The sequence below is a fragment of the Orycteropus afer genome, unplaced genomic scaffold, assembly GCF_000298275.1.
Source record: "Orycteropus afer afer isolate SDZICR_OR568_19922 unplaced genomic scaffold, OryAfe1.0 scaffold00289, whole genome shotgun sequence".
In the NCBI taxonomy this organism is placed as follows: domain Eukaryota; kingdom Metazoa; phylum Chordata; class Mammalia; order Tubulidentata; family Orycteropodidae; genus Orycteropus; species Orycteropus afer.
The window spans coordinates 3,644,909-3,655,670 of record NW_006921876.1 but is presented as its reverse complement, the minus strand read 5'-3'; the positions used below and the strand labels follow the sequence as shown (position 1 = coordinate 3,655,670).

Genomic DNA, 10,762 nt, shown 5'->3' with positions numbered 1-10,762 from the left:
TATACAACATGGATGAATCTTGAAAACATTATGCTGAGTGAAATGTCAACCGCAAAAGAACAAACACTATATGATTCCACCTCTATGAAATAGGTATAGACACCAAAGCTTATTAGTGGGAGGGAGGGGGAAGAAAGAGTCATTGCTTAGGGAGCACTGAGTTTCTTTTGATGGTGGTAGAAATTTTTGGAAAAGGATAGTGGTGATGGTTGCACAACATAATGAGCATAATGTCACTGAATAGTACCTGTAAAAACTGGCAAATGTTTTGATATATGTATGTATACACACACAATTCAAAAAAAAAAAAAAAGATTAATGAAAAACTAATCAGGAACAAAGAACACAAACACAAGGAAAGAAAATGTGGGATTTTTTGCTGCTGTTTAAATGGCTTTAGTTGTTTTTACATTATACCTCAGCATAAAAACCTTCTTCATAAAAACCTCTTGGCTTTCTTTATAATTCTCTACTACTGTTTCTCCTGGTTCCCACCTCACTCCTCACCATTAAGTCTAAGCATTACCAAAGATTCTTTTTCTCTCTTTGGGCTATCATCTGTTCCTCTCAACTTTAACCATCATACCCCTTCAGATAACTGCCAAATCTTTAGCACCCCTTCCAGGCTTTCTCCTGAGCACCAATATTTTATTCCCTAGCGGTAGAGATACTGCCTCAGAAACCCAAGGAGGGGTTGCTATGAGTTGGGATCGACTTGATGGCAGTGAGTTTAGTTTTTTGATTTGGGGTGGTGCAAACAGTTAAAGTGCTTGGCTGCTAACCATAAGGCTGGAAGTTCAAGTCCACCCAGAGGCATCTCAGAATAAAGTCCCGGTAATCTACTTCCAAAAAATCAGCCATTGAAAACTATAGAGCACAGTTCTGTTCTGACATACATTAGACTGCTGTAAGTTGAAATTGACTGAATGGCAACTGATAGGTAGGTTTTATCTCATCCTACATGTACCCTCAGAAACCAAAAAACCACTCACTGTCGTTGAGTTAGATCTGACTCATAGTGACCCCTCCTTGGGTTTCTGAGGTGCTATCACTACGGAAGTAGATTGCTCAACCTTCTTTCCAAGGAGTGGCTGGTGGGTTTGAACCTCTAGCCTTCTGGTTAGCAGTCAAATGCCTTAGGCACTATGCCACCAGAGCTCCTGCATAGGTCCCCTAGACATTCCAAACACAATGGGACTTCAGAAGTAAAATAAATTCAATTTGCAAATGTTGCTGTTATACAGGATGGGGTAAATATTAGGCTAAGAAGCTATGGAGAAAACAAGGTAAATAAACTATAGCCTCTCTTCTTGTGAGGCACACATTCTGGGCAGAGGACAGCAAAAATGCAAAAGTGAGATAGGTCATAGCAGATCTTAGGCCAGGGATTGGGTTTCCAAGGTGGTATCTCTATGGAAGTATACTGCCCAATCTTCTTTTTGAGGAGTGGCTGATGGGTTTGAACCACCAGTCTTCTGGTTAGCAGCCAAATGCCTTAGGCACTACGCCACCAGTGCTCCCAACAAGGAAATAGCAGAGATCATATCTGATATGCTAATCAGGAAATTCCATGATGGGGTAGTAAATGCCATCTTCAGGGTGACCTTAAAAAAAAAGATAGGACTTTGATGGGCAGAGAGGGAAGGTGGTAAGACTGCATTACAATGGGAACAAAAGTCTGGAAAGAAGTTGGCACTATCCTGTTCCAGAAATTAAGATCTAAGGGTCTTATATGTCCATCCTGCTGGCCTACTGTTTCTATTTCCTCATTCCCTCACACACGAAGCTAAATTGGGTATTGGCATAAACAGGGGAATCTAGACTTAAATTTGCTAAGCAATGAGGATCCCTTGATGGTTTTGAGCAAGTGAATAACATGTTATATGTCTGGGAGCAGGGGCAAGGTCTCTTCAAGTGGTGGAAAGAGTTGAAAACTGGGAGATCTCCAGAAGGTTGCTAGAAATCATTTCCCCAGAGGCGAGAGTTAAGGCTGTCAGGGCAGATTAGCACAGAAGGAGTGAAGAGAAAGGAGGTCGAAAGGCAGAACGTTTCCCAGCAGCCATACTTAGGAAGCCCAGAAAGGAATTGATACTGGTGAAGTAGCCTGAAAATGTAGACACAAAGGTGGGCAACCTAGAAGAGGGCAGGAATTGGAAGCCAAGTGAAAGGATCTTGAAAGAGATCACCCAAGGAGTTGTACATGACTAAGGAGAATGAGGACTAAGGAGAGATCAGGTTTAGAGCTGAAGCATCTTCCCTACCACCACCTGCTCTTTGTCTTAGCCAGGTCTTTCTCCTGACACTATCACTTCCCTGAGATAGTCCCTTCTCATCTTGCTCCACAGTCCCGTGTCCCTCAAGTCTCTGTTGAATCTACTTCTACATTCATTAGAACACTCATTCTGTCCCAGCCTCTCTTGCCTTTTTACTTTAGCCACCCCAGTTTTGGACAAGTTCAATGTTAAACCAAATCATTTATCTCCTGGGCTCCAGGTGTTTGTTCTTGACTCCACCTTGTCCACCTCTGCCACAAGGCATTTCCTACAGTGGAGCTCTAACTATAGTGTCCCCTTCCCAAGAACAACTTCCTATTACTGATTAGAAAGGTCAAGCTCTTTACCATAGCAGTCAAAGCTCTTACATATCACTTACCACTAGGGCATTTGTTAATGTGCTTATCTTGCAAACCAAGCTCTTTTCTCCCAAATTGCATTTATTACTCTTAGGGAACTTACTACATTCTGCCTTAGACCAGAGACAACTCTTTATTTCCCTGTTGGCAATAATACATTACCTCCACTCCCACCCAGTAGCTATGTGTCTTGCTCTTGTACAACACTGGATTTGTTACACCCTTCTCTGTGATGTTAGTCCCATTCAGGTCACTCATGTGGGGAGGAGTGGAGCCTCTCTTGGAAGGGGTGGCCAATCAACTAGAGGGCCTGGAAACTCAGACAGGAAACCTTACTCTAGGAGACTTTGGCCCAGGAGAGGAAATGCCTTCCTTTCATGGCCTAAGGCTGGAATTTGAGGTGTGTGGACATGCTTGAGGGAGTAGGTGGGTGGTGCACAGTGCACTTGGCTGCTAACAGAAAGGCTGGAGGTTCAAGTCCATCCAGAGGTGCCTTGGAAGAAAGTCCTGGAGATCTGAGAAATCAGCCATAGAAAACCCTATGGAGTGCAGTTATACTCTAACACATGTGGTCACCATGAATCAAAGTCAACGCCATGGCAGCTGTTTTTTTGGAGATGCTTGAGAGGGCTTCTAAGTGATGCCAGCAGAGGCTAGAAACATCGAGCAATTTCTCTCTGAGCCCGCAAAAGAAATCAGTGTGGCTGAGACCCTGAAGTTGAACTTCCAGCCTCAAGAACTGTGAAAATATACATTTCAGTTCTTTAAAGCCACCCACTATTTAGTTATTTTGTTATGGCAGCCCCAGGAAACTTAAGACACACTCCCACCAAGAAAGCAAGCTGCCCCCTCTCCTGCATGGTGAGGGAAGCCACCCAGAAAGCTCCCAGCCCTGCCCTGGCATTAAACTGTGAGTGTCTCTGGGCAGCCGAGGAGGCGAACTGCTTCCATTCTGGTAAGCAGGTTGGAAGAGTGGTTCCCATCAAAGCTACAGATCCTGATCAGTAATGTACGAGACGGGAATAGAGACAAGCCCCATAAATGAGGTCCCTTCTTTCATCCACAAGGCTCTAATTTGAACATTCCCACCACAGAGTCCACAACACTTCAAAGATCAATGCTTTATTTTCTCTAGCTCCAGTGTTACAACTGTAGCAGCGTATCAGAAATAAACTCCCCACACATAAACACACGTCTCCCCTTCTTCAAAGAGCTGGCAACAATTCAGAAGCAGAAACAATATTTACTACAGACATTTAGGAAATAACACTTGCTCACCCCTATCACATACATTGTGCATCTTGCATAGAAAGCAGCAGTACATTTCTATTTCACAGGCACAACCATCCTTAAATAAAGTTAAATAAAACCTTCTTGGCATAACAATGTGTTGGAGATGCAGCCTTCAGGGAACTTTGGAGGACAGCACTTGACTAAGACACTACCATAAAAAAGAAGCAGAAACCACACAGAGGACGAAGGTCAGTAAATAGTTAAATTCAATCCGAAGGAAAGAAAATAGAAAGTCATGATCTAAAGATTTATCCCACTTGGAAGAAAAAAAAAAATTATTTTTAAGTTATAAAATGAAAGTAAAACTCTGATCAATAACTGGTTGACCTCAAATCATGGTCTGAGAAGAGCAAACACACACAAAGACACCCACACACACACTATTAAAAGGAGTATTGTACTCATGAAGATGGCACAGGAACAGGCAATATTTAATTCTGTTATATATGGGGTCACCATGAGTCAGAGCTTGACAGCAACTAACAACAAAACAAAATTGTCACCAAAAAGACACTAATAACCAAGTACATGCATGATTCTACTAAGATGGTCATAGTCAAGGGAGAGGAAAATTATTTTCCTATTTAGCACCTCACAATGTCAAAGTCACAATCAACAACTGGACTGTAGTCAGCATGGGACAATACAAACTTTGGAGTTAAGGCTAAGAGTGTGGAACATTCATTCCTACAAAATGAATGACCACTTTTATTTGCTTAGTGCCTCCCAGCTTTCCAAGTATCTTAAAATATAATAGTCATTCCACCTCATCACCACGCAGAAGGCAAGCAGGACAGTGGTGTTACGACGATTCCACATACCATGGATCCCTCACCACACAGTGAAAGCCAAGACCAGATCGTCTTGACTCCCAGCCCGCATCACACTGAAACCTAGTTCCTGCCTTTCTTTGCATCCCCCTACTGAAAGGAGTATTCCTAGAGAAGTCAATGCTTTCTTTTCTAGATGCCATCTAAAGAAAAATCCTAATAACTAGGAAGATTTTGCAGCAGTGTGGCATTATCACAGTTAAGCAGACTCAGTGTGGGGTTGGGTAATGCTTTAAAATTTTGATCTAGTATTTTTTATCTCCATTCCCAGACTTTAACATTAGCCAAAGACATGTTTGGAGGGCACGTACAAACAACTTTCAGCAACATGGTCTCCAGGGGCTTTTGGCATCCTAAAGCAGGAAAGAGCTTCCTGCAACTGGTTTCCACTGGGGCATGACACCAGGGTGGGGCAGGTCAGCAGCTGGCCCTGCTCATGGGGTACATGTGGGAGGAACCCCATGTGGTGGTACTCTCCTGTCCTTGATCTGAAAAAGGAAGTAAATTAATTGGATTTTTTTTAAAATAAAATTTCTCATTAGAACAGCAACAAAAACAACAGCTACTCCTGGAGACACTGTGTGCAGAGTCCCAAAAGGAAAATTCTCCAAGTATAACCCGAGCTCTTCCCTGGAAGAAAGGAGCCCAGGCCTGCCCCCACCTAGGAGCATCAAAAGGAAAGCACACCTGTACTTCTCGCTCACTTTTAAAGACAGGCTCTGATGAGGGTTCATAAAAGGAAACCAAGGTCAGTCTCCCCATAGATAGTGGTCTGGTGGCAAATCAAATTGCATAGAGGAAACGGGCTTGTATTTTCTCCGAGGGACCATCTGACTTGGGACACACCACTTCAGAAAACAAGGCAGTTAGACCTGATGTTCTTAGGTGACGTGAGCCTAATAAGGTTGAAGAATGGCTCCAAACAGCACCTTTTTCCATAAGGTCTGAGTCAGACTTCAGCAACTAGCCCAAGCTATAGGGCCTGCTGGCTCTGTCACTATGTAGGTGAAGGTTCTGTGATGGAGAAGTAATGGTCAGGACAGAGCAGGGGATATAGACACATGCCCTAGATATACTATGTTTTAAAAACCCCTAAACTGTACAGCAAAACATAGGAGGAGATTCAGTCAAAACACAAAGATAGCAAAGCTGTAAATAAGCGAATGCAGAAATAAATCATAAGAATGAAGACAGGATTTATCTCAATTATCTGCACAAGTGGCCAAAGGATTGAATTTCAAGGTCTTAGTTAAGGTTCATGTCATTCACAACCAAGGGAAGGAGATGGGTCTCCATAGGCTTAAGACTAATAACAATAATGCCACTGGAGGCCACTGTCCTATAGCATTAGAGAGATTCTGCCATCTAGCATGTGTGCAGTGTGTGTATACAGAAGGACAGAACACTCCAGAGCTACATCTTTGGTCCTGTAATTTTTAGGGAAGACGGAGGAAAAAGGCACATGAAGGTGACTCACTGAATAAAAACCAAACCAAGTTCACTGCCGTAAGAGTCCATTCTGACTCAGTGATCCTAAAGAACTGCCCATAGGATTCCCAAGGCTGTCATCTTTATGGAAGCAGGCTGCCACATCTTTCTCTGATGGTGAGACCGGTAGGTTCGAACCACCCACCTTTTGGTTAGCAGCTGAGCACTTAACCAGGAGGGCTCCTTGACTGAATAAAAGGGGGAGGGGAAGGGGAAGAGTAGTAGCTGTAAGAAATATATATTGTGATTTTTTTCCAACGTACCTTTTTTTCTTTCATGAAAAGAGAAATTCAAAACATATACTTAATATTTATTATTTTACATTCAAGTGAAACTTCTATCTGGGGGCTAAACATAATTTTAGGCCACATTCAGCAAATTTAATCCAGTTACTCTGGTGCCTTTTCATTTAACCTGATGGAAGAATTTAGCCCTCTTTAAAAAAAAAAAAAACAGCTGTATATTCACAGCTGTAATACTATTTGTACACACGCACAGGCACACACACAAATTCAAAAACTTCTACATAGAAAAATAAAGGATAAACATTATCCATCTATTTTATACTGTGTACTGGAACTTTTATATACATAAAATTTGTCTTTAATGTTTTCAGTCACTGCACATTTTCTTCCCTCCTCTGTGATCTAAGATTCTTGGGAGGAGACTGTGACAGTGAAGCAGAAAAGCTACATTCCTCTAAGGGGAGGAAGAGGAAAAGCAGTTCCTTCTCCCCTTACACAGTCTCTCCCCAACCACCACCACTTCAGACCTCCCTGCGGATGGCCACCATCCCATCCTCCCCCTCTTTCTAAGGCATTAGGAGGCAGAAGGCCCATAGTGAACACCCTGCAAAAATAGCTTGGTATGAGGACAAGGGAATGGAAGCAGGCAGGGAAAGCCTTATAAAAATAAGATTCTGGAATCACTTCCCACTGTCTGTTCCTTTAGTATGGAGTTCGATTCTCCAACTTTTGCTTCGTGAGGAAGTACTTGAAAAACTCATAGACGGACCAAGAAATGGCCGTGGATGGCATCTGGTAGATGACACGTGCCTGGACACCTTTAAAGTAGCCGGGCAGGCCGTTGAGCTGGTACACTGTCCGAAAAGCATTGGCCATGCCTGACAGGCGACCACTGACATTGGCCAGAGATAGAGCCACATGTTCTTGAGTGTTGAGGAGGGTCTTACAGACGTCCAGGGGGGTGGTGGCAGCTGCAGCAATGGCCCCGGCCAGCCCCCCTGAGATAATGTGGGACTGTGGGTTGTATTCTCGACGAGGGTTGACGTGTTCCTGCAGGAATTCGTAGGTGATGAAATGGATGGACTGGAAGGGAATGTTCATAGTCAGCTGCGTGGTGTAACTCCGGTAGAAGGCCCCCAACCCCTCAGTCCTCCACACTGTCCGGATGCAGCTGAGGGCTGACCGGTGCGGCGAGTTGTACATCTGCATGCGTTGCTTCACAACTGTTGTCAGGCCATACAGCAGTCCGGAAGGGCAGCGGGTGATCAGATGGTTGGGTTTGGCCCCACCCCATGTTGGGGTGAAATGAAAAGTCAAGCCGTAAAGAGAAACAGCAAGTTAGACAAACTGGTAACGGCCCCAAAGAGCTAGCACACACAGAGCCCCAGTATGAGAAATCAACAAAGGCTAGCGCCAGGCAACCCCATTTAAAATGTGTCTCAAGAACCAGGCTAGGAAGCTGGCTGTCTCCCTATGTTTTTCCTGCTTGAACCATGCTTAAGGTGGCCCATAGACTGGACAGCCACTTCAAGCTGGCTTAGCTGACCCCATCTGTCAGATCCTCTGTCCCTAACCGGTCTACTGAACTCGTTTCCCTGACACTTACTTTACATGGTCTGTACTTATGACAGTGTTTTTTAGCTTCTGTGTCACAGTACTCTTGAAGAGACACTAGGATTATGTTTGCCTAGGAGTTCAACAACAAGCTCCAATGAAGACACTGGTTTTGATTATACAAAATCAACTGATGGTTCAGATGACATGAGGCAAATGAGGGCTAATTGTGGTCCCTCAAAGCTTTAATGATCCTTTCACACTGTCAAATGAATAATGTAGTTTTCTCTTCTTTTAAAGAAATAAAGACGTTAAGTCAATAGTTAAGTCAATGTTGTTGTTGTTATGTTCCGTGGAGTCAGACCCGATTCATAGCAGCCCCTCCTTGGGTTTCCGAGGCAGTTATCACTATGGAAGTGGATTGCGCTATCTTCCTTCTAATAAAACTAAAAACCAAACTCACTGTTATCAAGTCAATTCTGACTCACAGTGACCCCCACTGGGTTTCCAAGGTAGTAAATCTTTACAGAAGTAGATTGCCCCATCTTCCTTCCATGGAGCAGCTGGTGGGTTTTAACTGCCAACCTTCTGGTTAGAAGTCAAATGCCTTAGGCCCTAAGCCACCAGAGCTCCTTAAAGTCAATAATAATGATGAGAAAAAGGGGAGAGGGACTGATTTGAGCCTCACTTTTTGCTCCTTTTAAAAAAATAAAATCCATGGGCTAACTGGCCACCTACCAAGTCTCTGTATGAATAAACTTTAAGGAAAAAAAAAAAAAAAGCAGCAGCAGCAGCCCAAGATATGTAACATATAAGTGTATCTATTTGGAGATTTTAAGTTTTTCACCGAACTATAACCTAGAGAGGTTTCCCTCCCCCTGCCTACCTAAGAACACCTCTAACTGGTTAATTTTTCAGGATAATCTTTCCTGGCCCAAAGCACATTCTTGAATGCCTAATTACAGGACAAGTCTATCTAAGTATGTCACATCTCTTTAGAAAGATGACGTGGGAGATAAAATAGTACACAGGCTTTCTTAACACTCCACTTCCTAAATAAAAAGTGAAAAAAGTGTGATCCTTCCAGCATATCTCACCCTGCACATGACAAGAAAACCAAAGTGAAATGAACATCTTCCTTTACCTACACATCCTGGTAAACCCTCAACCTCCCACAGAAAAGGGCCCCACTTCCCCCACCTGCCAATAGGACCATCTCATAGGTCAGAACATGTCCTTTGACTGTTAGGACATGGAGTGGCAGCTGAGAGCAAATATATTTTTAAAAGACAAAGTCAAGCAAACTTAAAGCACAAGACTTAAACTACTGAAAATGTCGAAACTTTCTATCTCTACTTCTTCCTTCTGGCAAGGGACCATCTTCAGATGGAGGGAAAAGGTGGAGAGAGTTCCCCATCTCACCTAAAGCCACTGTCAGATAGAGCATAATCCAGCTTAAAACATGCCCAGTACTAGTTCCACAAGATTCTCACTATTCAGATCCAAATCGGCTAAGGACATGTGGGCTGACGTGTCAAACGCAAGTCTTCACAGCTGCCATTTGCTTTATAGTAGTCCAGAAATTTAAAAAGAATAAATAAATAATATGGGGGAGATTATCAGAACAAAATGGCACAATGATAAACTTTGAAGCAGAATAAAGGATATGGGGGGCTCAAAATACTATTCTATCTACCATTGTCTATGTTTGATTTTCCACAATAATTTCCCTTTATTTTTTTTAAAGTGACTGAACACTGTTTTGCTGTGCATATTCTCAACAAAAACAAAACAGTGAACTAAACATAAGCCCTGACAAAGACCTTTGAAGAGTTCTTCCTATACGTCTAGGGTTGATAAGGGGTAACAAGGACCAGAAATGTCTGTCTGGTCCACATCCTCAGAGATTCTGATTCCTTGGGTCTGGGGCTGGGTCTGAGAATGTACATTTCTAACAAGCTCCCAGATGATGCTGATGCTGCTGGTCTGAGGAACACATGTTGAGTAGTGTTGTTTTGGAGAATAGGATAACAATAAAACTTGAATGTTCATGTCCCTTCTTGAGGCCTTTAATAACACAGTAAAAGATTCTTCTACTTGCTCCAACTGGGGCCAGGAGTCCCCTTCCCACCACATTTTGTCCTGCCTCTTTACACATCCCCTACTGCCCCTCCCTGGGACCATGAAACATTACCTTCTGCTGGATTCATTACCGCATCGTGGAGCAGGGTGGCCATACTCCCAGCTATCCCTGCAAAACAAACTCCATAAAATTACCCTCTGGAATCTGATGTTCCAAGTAAGTTTCTGGAACCTAAAATCAGGCAGAAAGGCAGAACCCTGGATTTGGCTTTCTAAGAAGCAAAGCTGTCTGCCAACTCCACCCAGGTGAGCGTTGACTCTAAAGCAATAATGATAACACTAGATAAAAATGGGGAAGGTTAACACAGACATGGTTACCCACATTTTAATCTTGCATGACCCTCATTTTCTTTTTCTGTAGTCAACCCTGGGAAATTACTAGAACTTCTTAAGTTGTACCCAAAACCCCCTCTAGTGGCTTTTTCTACTCCCTAGATTTTAATTTTTTCTCTTCCCTTGTCCTTGTCTACAGATTAACTCACTCTGCTCTTAAACTGGGGCAATCCAAGGGGTAAAAGCATGTATAAGGCTTGGGGGCAGGGGTTGTTATGTGCCATCGAGTCACCCCCAACTCATAG

The 10,762-nt window shown here is 43.1% G+C and overlaps 1 protein-coding gene across 1 annotated transcript in view; it reads right to left on the bottom strand.

Moving 5' to 3' along the window:
• Positions 1 to 7,190: 7,190 nt before the first annotated feature.
• The window catches only part of SLC25A37 (solute carrier family 25 member 37), a 52,132-nt gene continuing 48,560 nt past the window's right edge, over positions 7,191 to 10,762 (bottom strand). Inside the window, exons 3-4 of the mRNA XM_007950842.1 lie at positions 10,237 to 10,293; positions 7,191 to 7,711 (exon numbers count right to left, since the gene is read on the bottom strand). Of these exons, the coding sequence (XP_007949033.1) occupies positions 7,191 to 7,711; positions 10,237 to 10,293 (578 nt within the window). The remainder of the gene's footprint in view (positions 7,712 to 10,236; positions 10,294 to 10,762) is intronic.